At 37.8% G+C, this 20,678-nt stretch overlaps 1 protein-coding gene across 1 annotated transcript; it reads left to right on the top strand.

The window, feature by feature from the left end:
• The first annotated feature begins 3,256 nt into the window (after positions 1 to 3,256).
• On the top strand, positions 3,257 to 7,955 carry LOC145432032 (secretory phospholipase A2 receptor-like). Its single transcript, XM_080308641.1, has 7 exons — positions 3,257 to 3,308; positions 3,653 to 3,701; positions 4,390 to 4,743; positions 5,078 to 5,416; positions 5,838 to 5,929; positions 6,962 to 7,052; positions 7,134 to 7,955. Exons 1-7 carry the CDS (start codon positions 3,285 to 3,287, stop codon positions 7,151 to 7,153), a joined length of 969 nt encoding a protein of 322 aa, XP_080164767.1. The 5' UTR covers positions 3,257 to 3,284; the 3' UTR covers positions 7,154 to 7,955.
• Positions 7,956 to 20,678: the final 12,723 nt, after the last annotated feature.

Below are 20,678 nucleotides of genomic sequence, written 5' to 3'. Positions count from 1 at the left end.
ATCAACCTGTACTTTAGCAAAATAACTGAGTGGGTTTTTAGGTATAATTTAAAGATTAAATTGTTTTATTGTATCAATATGTTGTTTATTATGAGGTATTGTGTAGACATTTACAATAATTTAATATATGTAACGAGATAACGCAGTGTGTCAGGGCCAGACAGTTTGATCGTGCAGCTGATTATCCTAAACTACCAGGATTTTTCTTATTCTTACATTCAACCACTGACGTTTTGTGGTCCAAACATTTGAATGAATCATTAATGGAGGTTTGAAGCTTTCGAGTTGCTTGAATGTTTTGTCAGTGCTCAGGTACCTGTGTAATGACAATCACAAACAATGAAATATCTACCATGTTTTAGGAATGAGGAAAACTCAATGTAAGCGCACATTTTTACAAGGAAACTCCAGCTTTAATCTATATAGTACAGTAATTGCACAACACCTAAATTCTTGAGAGAGAAATATGCTTAAGAGAGCTTAGATATATGGCGATTTTATGTTGAAGCTAATTTGAATGTTGTAGCTTTCTTTTTTCTTACGTCTGAGCTGGCATTGTGCAACCCTTTGGATTTGAATGATACCTCAAGGGAGCTTTGAATGCAAACACACACAGAAAAAAGCTCAACCAAGCAAACAAACAATAAAAAAACGAATTAAGAAAAAAACAAACAAGCTCCACACTCATTTTTACTCATTTTATTAATGATGTTATGTCCTCAGGCTCATTCATTGATATGCATTTATTCAAAAGTAAAAATTTCCATCACACTTTTGCAAGTCTAAGATTTTCTGTGTTCATTCATAACTTTTCTTGCTGTGAGGTATTTGTTAAATTCTAGTTCATCAAGTAATAATTCAGTGCTCTTTCCCACCTTGAACTTTCAAGGGATACGATAACTGACCAATAAGACCACAACACTGCAGAATTTTCCTTTAAATGACATTTGAGGACATCTCCAAATCATCATAGTATTTACTATCATTTAATAGACGAAGCATAATCAGTACTGTGGGGATAATTGTACATCTCTAGTTGTATTGCAGAGTACTAGTTGACTGAAAAGTTCATTATGTTTAGTATATGGAAGCAATATTTTAAAAAATTACATAAATACCTTTGACAAATTAATTCAGATCAAGCACAGAAATATTACTGTGAAATATTACTGAGCTTCAGTCTGTTTTCAGAGGTCACAGTTAGTTCAGTTCTTTAGTTCAGTGTGGAGAGGTTGGCATACACTCATAATCGGCCTAAAACATTCCCCCAAATCTATCCTTAAAGTGTCTGTAGAAAACCTGGGATTCATTAACACGTTCAGTCATACAAATTTAGAATTGACTTGGATCATTACTCCAGCAGGAAGGAAAAACGTGCATTAACCGATGAACTGCTTATCTCATACTGACAGGGTACTATGCTCCTTTATTACAACCTTAATTAAAAGATCTGTGGTTTCATCTGTGGTTTTCTTTTATAACCCACACGCAACAACATGATATATACACAAAGTATCTACATAAGCTTTTTGTGGCTTTTTGTCATGATGTTGTTTCAGTGCAGTAGACCCACGACAGCAACATCCTCCATTGCATTATTGAAGAGCCTTCTCTAACTGCAGTCACAAGCTCCTGTCCCGAGTGCTTATGAAAGTCTTTTCCACACAGTTTCTGGATGTCATGATGTTTTTTATTGAAATTAAGTGATTAGGAAAAGGAAGCCTTTCATGATCAAAATGTCAACATTTATACTGAGCGCTGTGAAATTTTGGCTTTACATATAAAACACTTTAGCATACATTCTTTTGAAAAATGGTCTTTCAGCCCACTTTAAAGCCATTGTTTCCACACAAACCATGTTTGAAAATTAATATTTCACAAACTAAATGTAAGCGCCTAAAATTTTCCCTGATCTTTCTTGCCATCAAAATAAATCAAGAGCTGTTTTGGGACCATTACATTAAAAATGTTCAATAGTTTAACAGTTTAAATTGATAAAAAATATTTAGATGATATATAGTTACATTTTACAAAATTGCTAAATAAAGCACAAAATACTTTATAGCATGAAATCAATAATCCCAAAAATGAAAAAAAAAAAAGTCATTCAACTTTCATGCTGCACTGCTCAAATATGAAAAATTGTATTAAAAAATTGTACTTAAAAACAATATTGGTAGATTGTGCTATCCAAATAGATCAAAATTCTGGAGTTTCCAGTTTGTACTTTCATGATAATTGAGAAAATAATTTCGTTAAATAATTCTCATGACCTACAATTAAGTAAAAAATTAAGTGCAATCATGGTCCTATCACATTAGTCTTATTTTTATTCTTGTGAGCCTCTTTTATGACAAATATGATCAAAAAATGTTATTCTTTTATTTGTTTAAGGGAAATATAACTGTCACTCAATAACAATACTAATGTTTAGCAGCTATGAGCTTATGTAATATTTACATGTTCATAATCATAGTTATTATTATAATAACTTGTTTAAACTACAACAAATTCTTAGTTGTTAGTTCTTAGTTTTACGTGTATGTGTAAACAATGGACGGATGCTACTTATGTTAACTAAAAAACTCGGTTGTGACCCCCAAATAATTTTAAAAAACAAACAAACAAATAATAGCAATAATTGTTGAAGTTGATTCAATTTAAAATCCTAATGAAGAAAAAATAATGATGCAAACTCTATTTACAAACCAATTTAATTTAATTTCCTCCAAAATTCCTCACACATCAGGTGATGCTTCTGAAGACTTTTCATATTGTTACATTTCAGCTATCGTATTTGGTAATGTAAAATGGATTTTGTAATAGATTTTTACATTATGTGGTCTGAACATTTGAATGAATCAGTGGAGGTTTGCATGCACAGCCGCACAAGCTTGCAACATTCCTAAAAGTTTTTTCAGTGCTCAATTTCAATAAAATTTTCACGTTATTAAATAGATACAATGTGGAGTTTTACCACTGATGTAATTTACTTTGGTAAAACTCAGTTCAAACAAAAATGTGACTTATGTCGGCGTCACATCTTGCTGTGAATACTTATATTAATCAACTATAACCAATGTGAAAAAGAGAATTCTTTCATAAGAAATCATGGAAGTTGTAAATCTCTAAAGAGAGCACAGTTTATATGGGAGGGTCACGAGAAAGCCTCACAGTGTCATCAAGGGTGTGTCACAAGTGAAATTTAAACTTTCCACTTATTTGCATTATATTATAACAGCAACCTCAGAGAGAAAGGAACACACAGTGACGAGCAGCTGTTCATGTTTGGTAACTCAAGAAGTGTGGTAAGTTTTTATCTATCTATCTACATATATACAACTTTCTTTTTGAATTTGCTGTAGTAATAGATTTTTATATTAAGGTATAAACATTAACACGAGGCCCTTAACTAAATGCAAAAATATAGAGGAGATTTTTATATTATATATTTAAAGCTAGTTAGTTAGTGTCAGGTTAAACATTCAAGAAAACAAGACACAAAACATTTTGTGGTATGTTTAAATACCTGTAAGAATTTCGGTCCTTTCTAATCGCTTTGTTTTTTAACCACTCTCATTCTAACAGTGAATGTTGTATATTTATTATAGCTTTCAATTTATAAATTCTACTGAACTTCTTTTCTCCACAGTTAATCAAAGTGAACATGGATGTGTTTGTAGTCCTTCTCATGCTTTCAGGTAATATTTCAGGAGTGTGCTGTTTGTTAAATTCTTGTTCAGTATGTAATTATAATTATAATTCACAGTTCTTTTCCAAATAGAAATTGTTTCTACCTTGATTTTTTTTAAAGAGAGGTAATAACTGACCAAATATTGCATAGAGTTTTATGAAATGATATTTGAAGACCGCTGTTGCTCCAACATTATGACTATAATTAAATGAATAAAAAGTAAGGAATTAACTAAATGTAAAAATAAATAAATAATAATACAACACAGGGACAGAAAAGTTGTAGACTGAAATTTTGGCTTAATATATTTATTATTCATATATCTACAACTGCAGTACTGTCCTGCATTTTTCATAGTGTTGTATGTTTTTCTTGCTTAACTTCACTTCTTTCTCAATGAAAAGCTAATTGTGTTTTCTAATTTGAGAAATCATGGTTTGATAGAATGCTGACTCCACATACCGCAGGAGCGCGTATCAACTTAGAAATGTTCAGATTCACTAACATAAGTACAATTTAAAAAGTGTCTTCTATCCACACCACAAGTTGAACCATCACTGACATATTTCTCCTATTATAGGATCTACTGAGGAAATTATTTACTGTACTGCAGTACCAAGTATACAAACATTCTGAATAAATATAAACAGTATTTCTTCGTAAAACGTCAAATAAAAATCTATTTTATTCTTCAGGTTTCTGTGTCTCCACTGCTTCCTTTCCAAACATCTATTACTTTATCAGTGAGAATAAGACCTGGGATGAGGCCAACGCTTACTGCATCATGAAGTACACTGGACTTGCCCAAATTACTAACCCAGAGAACAACACTGCACTGATGAACACCTCAGCTGGGGGATACACAGGCAAAGCCTGGATAGGACTCGTGGGCGCTTTAGGGTGGGTCTGGCTGGATGGAACACAAGCCACATATTTCATGTGGGACCAAGAACCATGGGCTTCTGACACTGGGTACTGTGGGCTCACAACTTACCATGGGTGGTATAGTGAAAAATGTGAATACAAGTGTTATTTCATTTGTTTTAATGGTAGGTATCAATCAAGATTATTTGTTGTAAGATTTCACTCCACTAGATTAAATTGACCTTGGTACTTATTTTTCAGAAAGAGGCTCAAAACATAAAAATCCAACTTTTTTTATACTCTAGTTAGAGACTGGAAAAAAGCTCACGGTGAAACTCAAACCTGATGGATATTCATTAAAATAATAATGAAGTATATATGCAGTACTGACATATGATTTATATGGTGTATTTAAATCACAGCTTTTTTCTGCATAGCCTATTTTTAAAAACATAAATGAAATCATTAATATATGTATAATGTTACTAATGGAATCTATAACTTCTGTTTCTTTAACAGGCAGTGATTACATTGTTAATAAGACACGTGTGACTTGGAATGACGCCAAAATCAGCTGTGAAAACAAAAATTCAACTCTGGCACAAATCCTTGATCTGCTAACATTTGATAAAGTCAGTCGTGCACTTCGAAATAATAATCTTAAAGATGTACCACTGTGGATTGGCCTTAGTTTTTCTCCAGTCTGGTTTTGGTCAGAAACCAAACAAATCAGCACATTCGTGAACTGGAAAACTGGACAACCTAACAATAAGAATAATTGTGCTGCTGTACTGGTGGGAAATGGAACCTGGACCACTGAACCATGTAGTGAGCAACATCCTTTCTTCTGCTATGCAGGTATGAATGATATTTCCCTAGTTTTAATATTCAAGTCAGTTACCACAGATGGTACGACCAGAAAATATTTAAAGCAAGATGTAATGAAAATAATACACTTCTTTGTTTCATTTAATTCTTGAAATCGTAAGCTTCATATTTCAAATATCTAAATTTAGCACAAAGACTAACAAAAAATTGACAAATTTATACGAAAAGAAATTCCAATAATAAAAGCTATGAGGTTCATTCAGGTCAAAGGAGTGCACTGAATTTGTTTTTGTTCTGGAAATTTTAACAAGGTTTTGGTATATGCTGAAGACATTCTATTTTAGTCTAAGAACATCTAATAATATGCTAAAATAGTATTAATAACTTCCTCTAAACCAAGTATTTGTCAAATTTGATCCGATTTATTCTGAAATGATTTGTTTTTGTGTAGTTCACAAATCAAAGAAGACAGTGTTGAGCATGAATATCCAAACTGATGTTGACCTGGAAACTCCAGATAACCAGGCTGCGCTGATGGAGCAGGTATACCGTGTGTGTGTGCCATAAACAACAAAACACGTTAGTCCTGCTTGATCATAAGATTTTGTTACATTCATTTTTGTACTTTGCGCAAATAATTCAATCAAATTAACTTTGAGAATGGAGACACAACAGTGTTGTGTTTATCTGTCTGTGTTTTTATTCTCGTTTTCTTTTTGACACACACACACACACACACACACACACACACACACACACACACACACACACACACACACACACACACACACACACAAAATGTTTCATCTATGTTTATAAGTCTTAAGTCTTCCTGTTATTCACCATTTACTCAGCTAAAAGCTTAATGGAATTAGTGGAAAGGTGAATACAATCACTCACTTGTTGAAAGATGGATTAAGGGAAATTTAATTCAATTCCATTTTATTTAATACCACTAGATAACTAAAGCATCAATCTCACTGTGATTTACACTGTAAACTAAAGGCTAAGGGTGCAGCTTTAAAGTGTTTTAGTAATCGAGTAATCTATCGATTAGGTCATTGCTTAATCAAGTAATTCGATAAGAAATAGTTTTGTCCTATTAATGATCAGCAACAAATATTCAAAAGAGAAAAAATAGAGGTCTTTCAAAATGTACAAAAAAACCCCCAAATCCTTTGTATTTATGTGTCATAATGAATTTTAGTTTTAAAGAAAATGTGAAAAATGTTCTCACCTCTGTTTGCTTCCATGTAAAATAGGACAGCTACCATCACACTTCAGAAAGCTGTATAATTTAAACATGTTTCAACAGTAAGAAAGGATCCAAGCTGAAACACCAAGATTCAGCTTGGATCCTTTCTTACTGTTAATGACCGATAAAAAATAGCATTATATGGGGAATTTCTCCACTCCTGAAATCATGTATTTTAGAGGTGGCATGAATTATAGTAAGGGTACTGATAAGAAAACAATGTGAGTGTCAAACACAAATATGACAGGCGTAAAAGTGCCCCCTCCAAAAAAGCTACGAAATAAAAAGTAACAAAATTTATCTTCTTTCCTCTTATTTAGCTGCAAGCAACACTCGCTAAGCAGGGTGTGACTGACTTCAAACTGACATGGACGAAACAGCCTGTGCAGAAGAGCAGGAAGAAAACTGATGGTACACACACACACACACACACACACACACACACACACCAAGAATTTCTCTGAATATTTAAATGGGTTTGTCTCATTTCAGATGCTTGTTTGAACGTGTGAGATCAAGTCCCAGAAGACTGTGCTACAACACTGTTCAATCAAAGAGGGATCACTTTAAATTGTTCACTCTTCAAGTTGTTATTAGTTAATTATATTAGTCCAGGTATGAAACTGCATGATTTGTGTGCATAAAGTCTGAATTGTAAACATTTAACTCTTTACCATTTTAGTTTTGCATTTAAAGTTAGTATGTTTGACACCACATGTGTAACTTTGAAGTAATACATCAGGGATCAATTTTCATTCCCCCAAGGCATCAAATAATGCTGTTTTGTTAAAGCTGTTGGGGTATCTCAGTTGTTCACAAAGTGCCCTTTTAGAGAAATGTGACACGCCTGATTAGTGGATTACTGAGACTTGGTTATCAGTCCCAACCTTTCAGCATGTATGGTTCCATACAGTTGTGAGGGTAGAAATTTAGATCATCAGGTAAACTGACAGCTTTGTTTTCACATTATTCTCTCCTCATAGCAACAGAGTCCACATCACTATAGATGCAGCACCAGTACATCTGTCAATTTCCAGCTCCACTCTCCCCGCAGTTGTTAAAAACCCCAGTGCTCCATTTAAATTCTCCAGTCACACTGAATATTGATGTCATTATTTTTTCCATAGTTAACAATGTTGTTACTTATCCTCATGAAAACATAAATAGGTTATCAGGTCTGCATGGTAGCAAACATGCCATATGCTAACTTTGAGATGTGTCATAATTTTTCATGAAAGAGTGACGTGTCTCAGTTTAAACATTTGATGTGTTTCTATGTTCTGTTGTGAATAAAATATGAGTTTATTACACTGCAAATAATTGAATTTTGTTTTTATTTACCTATCTTAAATTGGGGGTACTTCAATACATGCAAATTGAAGTGAAATGTTTGATGAAAAGGCTACAAGTGAAGGTTTGCCACTGATTAAATTTATTTTGGTAAAAGTAAATGTTTACAGGTTAAACTTATATATTATATCAGCACCAGGTACAAATGACTGCGTACCTTTTCCAGCCCCGAACTGGATAAGCAGTTAATTCAATGGATGGATGGATGTGAGTTACATAAACTAAAACATTCATTTATGATCCAAAATGTTTTACTCACATTTGGAAAAATATCAATCAATCAGGCCCCAGGAGTCTGTTATTTTTGGGCTTCATTTTGGTCTGTGGCTTCTAATGAATCCAGAAAAGTACAGTCAGATTTTCATCCACAAGAGGAAAACCTCTATAAAGCACCAGATTGGCAGCAACTTCATTTTTCAGAATGACAAAGATCCGAAACACAATGCCAAAAGACTACCTGGATAGAAAACAATCACCATGGATCGCCATTACTAGCCTCCCAAGAGCCTGGACCTCAACATTATTAAAGCAGTGTGGGGTGGAGAAAAGAACTAAAGACATCCAACATTCAAAGAAAAACTTTGAATGTCCTTCAAGAAGCCTGGAGAACTATTCCGAAAGACTACTTAAAGAAAACTAAAGAAAGCTGGTAAAGAGAGTTCAGGCTGTTTTGAAGAGTAAAGGTAGACATGCCAAATTTTGACTTTTAAGAAACTAAAAATAAATACGCTTGAACACAAAGTAGGGGAGACATTTTTGACATTTCTGTCTGTAAATTGGAGCTCTTTTAAGGTAGTGGATTCAAAATGTAATGCAAAGTATTTACATGTCTCTGCTATTAAATAGTGCAGCTCTGCAGCACAATTACCCATTACATGGTATGGTCTCAAACACAAAGAGTGAAATGTTACAATTAACCCCATAGTCTGGGTTAGTTGTAACATATCCTGGGGTAAAATGTAACACAATGAAATAAGGGTACTAACGAAACATTAACATGTAATCTTTGTTTATTCAACACATGAACGCACTTACATCCATTTATGTAGCTGTGTGTGTGTGTGTGTGTGTGTGTGTGTGTGTGTGTGTGTGTGTGTGTGTGTGTGTGTGTGTGTGTGTGTGTGTGTGTGTGTGTGTGACAGAATGCAGAAATCTAGCTTTTGAACATATTCCAACCCCCCAAAAAAGACAAATTATGGAATTTTCTGCAACTGAATATTTCATTAATTTTGGTTGGTCTTCCTTGAGTTTGGCCTCATTGGCTCAGTGGGCATTATAACCTACAACTCTTGCACCAATTTTGAACATAACAATGAAGCTGAAAAAATGTAGTTGTTCACCAGCATCGCAATTCCATTACTTTTTATCATGGCTTACCTTGGTGTGGTTTGCAAAGTGCTTCAGAAAGATGAGGAAATCTGTTTCTTGCACCCATCCTGATTTATGTCCACTACCAGTATTTCCTACTGGTCCATCTCTGACACAGTGGTCTGCATAATGTATGTGTGGGAACACAAACAGTGGAGGAATTGTGTTGCCAATGGCCTTAACCGCATATACAAATGCGACCAGTGAACCTCTCTCTGCTGATGTCGTTGCCCCAACTTGTTTAATATAAGTTAAAGCAATATTGTGGTAAGTTGTAACATCTGCATTATTGTTACAACTAACCCAGACTGTTGCTGTTACAACTGACCCAGACTATAGCCATGAACTAGCTAACATTACAGCCAACGGCTAAAACACTAGCACTAAAGACCTACACAGAATATATCCCCATAGACATACAAATAACATAATTCAAGTTTGATGAGTTTAACTGCAAAGCAGATAATGCTATTAGAAATTGAAATAAAATAGAAAAACTTACTTTTTGGCATACAAATTACTTTTTTTCGTGTTAAATTGTCTGTGTTTGACAAAATGTGCTGATTTTTCACATGTGATAGCAGAACTGAGTTGGGCATGCACAGGATGAGTCACATCATTTGAAACTTAGCCCTGATTGGAGAAATTGGAAGTGTTACAACTGACCCACGTTACAACTATCCCCGGTCTCCCCTACAATATTTTCATTGAAAATACAGTTGAATGGACATAGAAAGCAGCATGATAGAAATATAAATGTGCATACATATACAGGTGCAAACAACCTGTACTTTAGCAAAGTAACTGACTAAATTCGCAATTATATTGCACCACTGCCCCTAAGCATGCTTTGGTGCATTTAAATTTATTATTATTTATTATAAATTAATTTATTAACTATTAATATTAACTGTACTCTAAACCAGTGGAGGGAGCTGCCATGCTTTGGGGGTAAGTGCCCTGGTGCAAGAAATATTAATCATTAGGAACTTTATAATTCAACATCCCTTCAACATCTGGATGTAATTAAAGTTCCAAACTTGTGATGCTCAGTGAGAAATATACAAAATTTAGCAAAAAGTTTGAATCTACCTGTGAAGATATTGTGTGTAGGAGTTGAAATCCAACATGACACGCATGGGTGGAGCACTCACTTGTGTCCTCTACAGGGTGTTTGGGCAAATTTGTTTCCACGGGTCAGATCAGCATTTAAAGGTTCCGGATTGGAGAAAGGAAGAGATGGAGTTGGGGAGTAATTTGTAAGTGTTTAGGTATAATTTAAAGATTGATTTTTTATTTATTGATGCATTAATGCATTTATCATGGCTGTGTGCAGGAGACGGGAAAGAAGGACCTGAATACAGACTCAAATGCAGAGGCAGAAGGTGAACTAAAAAAGCAGCCTTATTGCTGGACATGGAGATAAACTAGCTAAACTGAGAAATACAAACTAGACTGTGAAAGCAGACAGAACACACAGTTTGGTGGGAGTATGACATGATACTGAGAGAGAAACACAGGGCTAAATACACTGAGGGAAAATGAGGTAATGAGACACAGGAGGGAAACACAGCTGGGAGAAATTAGGCCTAACGAGGCGAGGGAAGCAAAACTAGAGACACTGACATGAGACAGACTTTCAATATATGTAACGAGATAACTTAACTTTTTAATCACACAGTGTGTCAAAGGTGGAAAGTTTGATCATGCAGTTGAATAATCTTAAAGAACTGTTTGTAGGGTCCTTCTGTTATGGTCTGTACGTTCCTGCAGCAAATCATTTACACACCCATCAGGTGAGGATACACCTGTGCATCATCAGTTAGCTTCTAACAAATCTCCTCATTCCTTTGGATTGTTAAAGCAATCTCTGTGCTTGAGGTTAAACTTTAAGTTGTGCTCACCTGAAAGTTTGTTTCTGCGATTTGAAAAAAAAAAAGAAAAAAGAAAAACTGCAACAAAAATGCAATAATCTTAAACTGAGTAGAATCAAAATCCTGATACAAATATAAATAAATAAAATTTATTTATTTATATTTGTATAAATAAAATTTATTTATGCTGCAAAATAATTTGAATTTTGATCAAGACTTTGACACAAATCGCAGGGCTGCACGAGGACGTCTACTAAGATTCTTCTTATTGCTACATTCAACCACTGATATTTTGTGGTCCAAACATTTGAATGAATCATTAATGCAGGTTTGAATGCAAATCAGGACAAGCTTGCAACTTACCAGAATGTTTTTTCAGTGCTCAGGTTCAATACAATTTACCCGCGTAATGACCTGAATCACAAACAATTTAATGCCTACCATTGTTTTAACAATGAGGAAAACTCAATGTAAGCACATATTTGTTTTACAAGGAAACTCTAGGTTTAATCTTTATATTACAGTAAATGCACAACATCTAAATTCTTTTAAGCGAGAGAAATCTGTTCAAGAAATTTTTGATATATGATGATTTTAGGTAGAAACTAATTTGCATGTACTTTTCTTACATCTGAGCTGGCCTTGTGCAAACCTTTGGATTTGAATGATACCTTAAAGGAGCTTTGAATGTAAACACACACAGAAAAAAAACTCATCCAATCAAACAAACATTTAAAAAAACAAGAAAAAAAAAAACCCTCCACACTCATTTTAATAATGTTTTTTTTCCCCCTCAGGCTCATTGATTGATATATTTATAAAAAAAAGTGAATATTTCCATCACACCATCTAAGTCACAGATTGAAGAGCAGAGACATCGTAATAGTGCTGTTTGTGTTCAGTAAGAAATCAGATAAGTCGTCAACTCACAAATACAGACTTGAATTGAAAAAAAGAAAAATACATTTTTTTCAGTTCTTGTTCTGTATTTCGTTCTGTTGTAGCAATGCAGAATGACATGTTGAAAAGTTAAATATAACATACAGCAGCGTCTTTTTTCCTCTTCTTCAAAGGTCACAATTCATAAACAAATTTAATATGAGCTAGACCTGCTAGAAAACGCAAGACAAAAAAAGTCAAATCTATTTTGGGTTGTTAAACAGCTGTTAGAATTACTTTGCTATTCAGGTTTTATTTATGCATATTACTTCATTTTTTTAAATGTAGATATGATTAAAAAAAAAAAAAGTTTATTAAAGCTTCCAAAACATTATTTCCCCTCAATCAAATCTCATGTTGGATCTTTTTTGGATGCGTTTGTGGTCCACACACAAGGTAAGATTTTCCCCCAAAAAAATCAAAAATTGATTTTTGGACATCAAATATTTAAATATTACTTAAATATTTAATAAGCTTTATTACTAATAATAAAATCAACCCAACAATCTTCCCCATGGTACACAACTGTCGACAACTGGTATCTGAGAGTTGATCTGAATATGGCTCAATAAATAAATATGAGCTACTTTATGTCATGTGAAGGGTGTTGCAGGTAGAAGTGGTGGTAAGGAGGACCCACAGTGCAGACACTTGGAGGCAAAATGTAAACTCAAAATGTAAACCAGCTTTAAAGCTGAACTCAAAAGTTACAAAAATAAAAATTACAAAATAAACTCACGCTGGCAGACAGCACACACAGTAAGATGAGGGTAGATCACGACACGGACAGATGAAAACACAGGGCTTAAATACGCAGAGGGAGCAGTCAGGGAACGAGAGACAGGAGGGAATACAGCTGGGGCAAATCAGGGCTGACGAGACAAAGGAAGCAAAACCAGACACATTAACATGAGATGCGGCTTTTTAAAGTAAAACAGGAAAACACAGAGACACAGACTGAGAAGGGGATACAGCAGACAGGGGAGACAGAGCAAGGAACACAGACAGAAACCAGAAATCACAAAGAAACCAAAAGATGAGAAATGATAAATAATATCAAAATCACAGTTCAATAATAAAGTAAGCTTAAAACTGGGTCGACGACCCAGGTCTCCTAACACTTGAAGCCTATCGCTTATTCACACAGGGTTACCACATTTGATTTGTTGGGTTTTTAAAGGATGCTCTTCCTGATATTAAGAGGGGATTTGTGCCTTCCCAGACTCAAATCACTTTTTCTGTTTCACTTGTTTGGCAAATGTGTAAACCACTGCACTGTGTAGCCAGTCAAGCCCACTATGAAGGTGAAAAAACTGCTATGGGACCCAGTTATTATCTGGATTTTTCAGTTGGCAACACACAGTGATCTCTTCAGGAACCAAAAGGACCACAGAGCCAGCCTTCCTGATCAGTTTTTCCAGCCTGGATGAGTCCTTCTTTGCTGTGCTGCTCCCCCAGCACACCACAGCATAGAAAAGTACTCCAGCAACCACTGACTGGTAAAACATCCTCAGGAGCTTCCCGCAGATGTTAAAAGACCTCAGCCTCCTGAGGAAGTACAGTCGGCTTTGGGTTTTTTTATACAGGTGCTCTGTGTTGCATGACCAGTCCAGTTTGTTGTCCACCCACAGCCTGAGGTACTTGTACTTGTTGACCACCTCCCCCTCCTCCCCCTCTATCTGAACTGGCAGTGGACCTGCTCTGGACCTCCCGAAGTCCACAACCAGTTCCTTGGTCTTTGAGGTGTTGAGTTGCAGGTGGTTTGTGTGACTCCATGTGACGAAGTTCCTCCCAGACTTCTGTACTCCTCTTCCTGATCATCCCAGATACACCCCATGATGGCTGTGTCGTCTGCAAACTTCTGAATATGGCATAATTCAGAGTTGTAGCAGAAGTCAGAGGTGTACAGGGTGAAGAGGGGACAGCACAGTTCCCTGTGGTGCTCCTGTGCTGCTGACCACAGTGTCAGATGTGATGTCCTTCAGTCTGATGTACTGTGGTCTGTCGGTGAGGTAGTCGGAGATCCAAGCCACCAGGCAGGGGTCCACCTCCATCCTGTTCAGTTTTTCCTGGAGCATACAGGGCTAGATGGTATTAAAGGCACTGGAAAAGTCAAAAAACAGGATCCTGACCGTGCCTTTTCCCTTGTCCAGGTGTGAGTGGGCTCTATGCAGGAGGTACAGGATGGCATCCTCCACTCCGACATCCGCCTTGTATGCGAACTGTAGTGGGTCCTGGGCGTGTTGTACCTGTGGTTGGAGGAGGTTGAGGAAGAGCCGCTCTAGAGTCTTCATAAGATGTGACATCAGTGCCACCGGTCGGAAGTCATTCAGCTCATTGGGCCGGTTCCTTTTGGGGACCGGGACGATGCAGGATGTCTTCCATAGGGCGGGCACTCTCCCCAGTTGCAGACTGAGGTTGAAGACTCGTTGTAGCGGCTCCCCAAGTTCAGCAGCACACGCCTTTAGCATCCTAGGACACACCTTGTCTGGGCCTGCTGCTTTTCTGGGGTGAAGCTTCCTCAGTTGTCTCCTGACCTGATCCACTGTGACACTGGGAGATGATTGGAAGGAGGGGGGGGGGGGGAGATGTCCTGCTGTTGAGAGAGGGGTTGGAGGAAGGGGGTGTCATAGTGTCAGGAAGGGGGGGAAGCGAGGGAGGTAGGAGAGTGGGGAGAGGGCTCTGTACTAAACCCGCTGTGTTGCTTTCATCTCCTCCTTCACTTTGCTTGTGAAAGCCTTCTTTTTCATGTTGAGGACAGTTTTGACTTCCTGTGTTACCCACAGTTTGTTATTAGGATAACACCGTATCGTCTTAGCAGGGGCGACCGTGTCCACACAATTAATAAAATCTCCCAAATTCAAATTTGGAGCTGTTCCAGAAGAGGGTCCTGACAAATGAGGGCTTTGTCTCTCATTCTAGTTTTAAATATCCTGGAAATTACATATAAGCTTGCAGTCTGATTGCATTTATTTGTGTATGTGATTCAACTCTTGAGCGATTGTGGCCCAAGAGTTGAGAGGTCGCCTTATTATCAGAAGGTTGCTGGTTCGAGCCCCGGCTTGGACAGTCTCAGTTGTTGTGTACTTGGGTAAGACACTTCACCCGTTGCCTACTGGTGGTAGCCCGATGGTGCCAGTGTTCTGCAGCCTCGCCTTTATCAGTGCCCCAGGGTGGCTGTGGCTACAACGTAGCTTACCATCAGCTGTGTGTGAATGGGTGGATGACTGGATGTGTAAAGCGCTTTGGGGTCCTTAGGGACTAGTAAAGCGCTATACAAATACATGCCATTTACCATATAATAATGAAAGCCTCGGGGTTTTGTGTCTGCAGTCTTGCTGTAACTGTGTGTATTTCCTCACAATTTGAAGCCTACATGGGATAAATGTGGGTTGGCCCTGCCCACACAGCCCCACAGAGTTTCCCGATACTGGTTGAGAGTGCATCTACACAAGATGAGAGGCTTATTGCCTTCCCTTCAGTTGAGCTGTAATGTTAGTGAGCTACATGCTTCTTTTGGTTGGCAGTTGTAGGTTATGATGGAATTTGTCACGTTTAATCTTTTGAGGTCTAAGTTGTCATTGGTAAGGACCTCAACTCCAACACTAACCTGAGACAATCAGAAAACTAATTTTTGTTTTCATTAAATTGTTTTGTACATCAGGAAATAAATAAAACGATCATCCTAACTGACACAAATCAAAAACTATTTGTCTGTTGTCACCTTCTCCAACTTATAGGGTTAGGTTTAGAGCAGGAGTATTAAACTAAAATTTGAGGAGGTTCAGTGGGAGAAAATCTTCTCAAGCGCCTGTACCTACTACAACAAATGACACAGCTACAACACAGGCACTGTGGAGAGCATCCTCACACAGAACATCACATCCTGGTTTGGGAAAAGCTTTGTTAAGGACCAAAAAGCACTTCAGAGAGTGATCTGTACAGCAGAACGCTGCTACAGGATTGCTCTCCCCCCGCTTCAGGACACCAGACTAGAGCAGCACAGATACTGAAGGACCTGTCCCATCCTGGCAACAAACTGTTCCAACTTCTGCAATCAATCACACACACACACACACACACACACACACACACACACACACACACACACACACACACACACACCCCTAAACCTACCGGCACAATTTACATTTCCCTCCAAGGTGCTCAGGAACTTTTACTCATGCACCATAGAGAGCATCCTGACGGGAAACATCTTAACCTGGTTCGGGAACAGCACCATGCAGGACAGACGAGCTCTACAGAGGGTTGTGCGATCAGCTGAGCGCACCATCCGCTCCGAGCTCCCTGACCTGCACTCAAACTACTGCAGGCGGTGCTGGACCAAGGCCAGGAAGATCGTGAAGGACCTCAGCCATCCCAACAACGGACTGTTCTCTCTGTTGAGGTCAGGAAAGCGATTCCGCTCCCTGAAGACCAACACAGAGAGACTGAGGAGGAGCTTCTTCCCGCAGGCGATACGGTCTCTCAATCACACCACCACACAGTACTGACCCACACATATAGTTCTTACACACACACTGGACATTCTGGACATTGTTTTCACTTCATCACTTAAATCACTTTAAGCATATTTGCACTGCACAAGACATAATGTGGATTGCACAACACTGGTCACTATATTCTTCATTTCCAGTTAATACTTGTACAGCTGCTGTTATTTTGTATATATTTATTTATTTATTTATTTATATTTCTTCATGCATTCTTATATAGTTCTATATTGTGTATTTTGTTGTACAGTTATTTTATTTTCAACTTTAATTTATATATTTTATCTTATTCTTTCCCAGTTAAATTTACCCTTCATTCTAATTTGTGTTGTACAGTTATTTCATTTTTAACCTTAATTTATATTTTATTCCTTCCTAGTTAAATTTACCCTTTTTAATTTTTCATATTTATTTCCTATCTTATTCATAGCCTTTTCCTTTTTTTTTTCTTTAGGTCACGAGCAGTTGTCTAAGCATTTCACTGCATATCGTACTGTGTATGACTGTGTACGTGACAAATAAAATTTGAATTTGAATTTAATTTTAAATATCTTCATATTGTCTATTCTGTAAAATAGTCAGATTGCCTATTCTTATTTAATTCACTTAATGTACAGAATTGACCTTCTTGCTGTTTATATGCTACTACTGCACATTCATCTAATGTATATATTATATATAATGCTCTCCCCCCCCCATTTTGCACAAGTCAAAAAGAGAGACGCGAACTTGAGACGCGAACTTGACACGGTGGAGACAGAGCAACTAAGAAACACAGAGATATAACCATAAGGCAAAGAACCAAAAGACTAGAGATGATAAATAATACACAGAGGGAAATCCTGGAACACAAGAACACTAGACTGGAGGGAGTAACAAAAGACCAACCATGAGAACATAATTCACAATACAGAGTGACAGAAAACACAAGAAACTCCAAACATGCGAAGACACAGACCAAGGAACACGGACTTTACACAGAACAGAGAGGGCACAGAGAAACATGAGGGGCAAGGGATCAAAAATAGAAACCACAGAGTACTCGAAAAAAATACAAAAATCACAAAGAACTAAAAACGCTGGGTGAGGAGACCCAGGATCCTGACAGGTTATCATATTTGATTCAAACTGTTTATTGTCATGTGTACAGAAGAAATAGCATTTCTCTGTGCAATGAAATTCCTCCTTTGCTGTCCATATACAAATGCCAAGTTAGGTAAGGTTGAAAGCAGAGGTTCACAGAAACGTAAAGCAGAAGATGAAGTATTGCCAAATATGTTTCCAAACCAACTTCATTCTAAGCCAAAGCCTAAAAATATGACGAAACATATTTTGCTGAGGTAGGTCTCTGCGACAGAATTAGTTTGCCCTGCGTCGGAAGCATGTGCTGGGCTCTTCAAATCACAGACAAACAGTATCCCACATTCTTGATTTTTAGTTCACAAACACTTGTTGTAATGACTAACTACATTTTTGAGATGTTAGCTCTTTATACAGTAAAGTTACAGTGGGATACAAATAATATCAGTCTGATCCTGCCACGATTTGTTCCCCCTGTCCGAATCACGGACAAACAGTAAAGCATAGTTTTTTATGTTTTTCAACTCATTTTGCACAGAGAGGCATTTTTTTGAAAAATGCATTAATAGCAATGTTAAATATTATTACACAGGAAAAAACACTACACATAAAATAATTACACTATGACGCCTCTGTCTTTCTAAATGGAGGGACAGTTACTCTGTGTGTATATGTAAGCATGTAAAAACTGCACATAGTCAGATTAACAGTAACAGCAAAAAGTTTGGGAACCACTGGGTTAAAGGAACAAGATAAATAGGGATAAAAATAAGACAAGATATTGAGATAAATAAAAATAAAAATAAGAATAAAAAATAATGAAAGATAAATGAATAAGTACAAAAATAAGTAAGTGAAGACAAGTGAGGTATGCAGATGTTGAGGTAGATGATGTACAAAGAAGCTTAATGTGTAAAATTAACTTAGTGTGCAAAGTGTCCTGATGTGCAAATTGCAGTTGAGGTAGGTCAGCTGTTCAGTCTGATACTAGTGGGGAAGAAGGAGATGTTGTCATGCGGCGGCTGTGTGAAGGCAAGAGAGGACCCAAATGCACGGCTCAAGACACGCGGGGATAAACTCAAAAGGCAGGTCTTTATTAATAGGAACATAAGAAGTCATACAAAACTATACTGGGAGAAATTAAAGCTGAGGCGCTGGGAAGACACGGGGGAACGCACACTACCTAGAGGGACGACACAACACGGAACAAAGGGATACTCTGACATAAATACACAGAAGGTAATGAGGGAAGTGGGAACACACGGGGAACACAGTTGAGGACAATTACTCATGACCGAGCAGGGAGGACACGGAACTGAAAATACTGACACCAAGATGTGGACCTTAAACACAACACAGTACACAGAGAAAGAGGCAGAGAGAGAGAGAGGCAGAGAACAAGGATGAATACACGAGAGGACGAGGAGAACACAGAACACAAAGGACGGGAACACAGTACCAGAACAAACACCACAATAAAAGTATGGACACAAGGGGAATCCAAATACCAAACCAAACAATCCAATGAACATAAGGAACAAAATACAAAACCACAGGAAAACTAAGAACACTGGGTCAAAATGACCCAGGACCATGACAGATGTTGAGTTGGGACATTCTGGACTTCACACTTCTAAACCTTCGTTCGAGGACAGAAGTGTGAGTGTGTGTGAGCAGGCTGAGTGTACAGTTTGTGGATGAGTTTGTGAGGGATGACTGTTTTGAAAGCAGAGATGTAGTCAACCAAAAGTACCTTGATGTAGGAGTCATTATTTTCCAGGTGGAAGAGGGAATAGTGAAGGGCATTAGCGATGGCATCTGATGTGGACCTGTTGGGCCGGTAGGCATACTGCAGGGGATCCAGAGTGTTTGGAATATTTCTCCTAATGTAGGCCAGCGCCAATCTCAAAGTTGGTGTAAAACACATTGAGGTCATCCGGCAGACCACCTGGAGAGCTGATGATGTCGGTGGTGGCCCTATACTCTGTGATGTGCTGCAGGCATTGCCACATCTGCCTGGGGTCAGCAGAAGAATAGAAGCCATCCAACTTCTCTCTGTACTGCCTCTTTGCTGCTGTAATGGCTTTCCTCAGTCCATACTCAGGCCATGGAGAAGATCATAAAACAGCACATCGTAAGAGCAACTGACCCCCTGATGGACCCACTCCAGTTTGCTTACCATGCATGCAGAGGTGTTGATGATGCCAAAATCTTCATCTTGGACTCCATCCACAAACATCTGGAGCTCCCTGACTCCTCCGCCAGACTTCTGTTTGCTGATTTCTCATCAGTGTTCAACACTCTGCAGCCTCATATCCTGACCACTAAACTTTCCACCCGATTTTACCTGGATGATCAGCTAATCCTGTGGATATTGGACTTTTTGACCAACAGGACTCAGAAAGTTCGGGTCAACAAGTCTCTTTCCGGTTTCCATTCCACCTCCACTGGCTCCCCCCCAGGGCTGTGTGCTCTCCCCCCTGCTCTCCATCCTTTACACCGATGACTGCAGATCCATGCAGCCCAACTGTCACCAGGTTAAATATGCTGAATACACAGTTCTGCTGTCACCGCTGTCAGGCCCCTTACAACACCATGGGCCCGCTCTGCAGGAGTTTGTAGAGTGGTGTAACAGCTCCAAACTTGAATTGAATGTGAGTAAAACCAAAGAGATGGTGACCTTCTCCAGTAGACAGAGGGATCTGGCTGCTTCAGTCACCACCACCATCAACAGGAAGCCAGTGGAGGTAGTTGAGGAGTACAAATACCTGGGAACCATCTTTGACAACCTCCTGAAATTCTCTGCCAACACAGAGGAGATTCTCAGGGGGTGCCACCAACTGCTATACCTCCTTAGGAAACTCAACTCCTTTGGAGTCAGCACATCCATCTTTTTACTATGCCTTCCTGGA

The sequence above is a fragment of the Astatotilapia calliptera genome, chromosome 11 (genome assembly GCF_964374335.1).
Source record: "Astatotilapia calliptera chromosome 11, fAstCal68.1, whole genome shotgun sequence".
In the NCBI taxonomy this organism is placed as follows: Eukaryota; Metazoa; Chordata; class Actinopteri; order Cichliformes; family Cichlidae; genus Astatotilapia; species Astatotilapia calliptera.
This window is presented reverse-complemented; position numbering and strand designations above follow the sequence as displayed.

Excerpts from the sequence above, each read along its gene's own strand:
- LOC145432032 (XM_080308641.1), top strand. The coding sequence starts at position 3,285 with ATGTTTGGTAACTCAAGAAGTGTG. Across the intron at positions 3,702-4,389 it reads AGTCCTTCTCATGCTTTCAG|GTTTCTGTGTCTCCACTGCT; the intron begins GTAATATTTCAG and ends TTTATTCTTCAG. Across the intron at positions 4,744-5,077 it reads TTATTTCATTTGTTTTAATG|GCAGTGATTACATTGTTAAT; the intron begins GTAGGTATCAAT and ends TTTCTTTAACAG.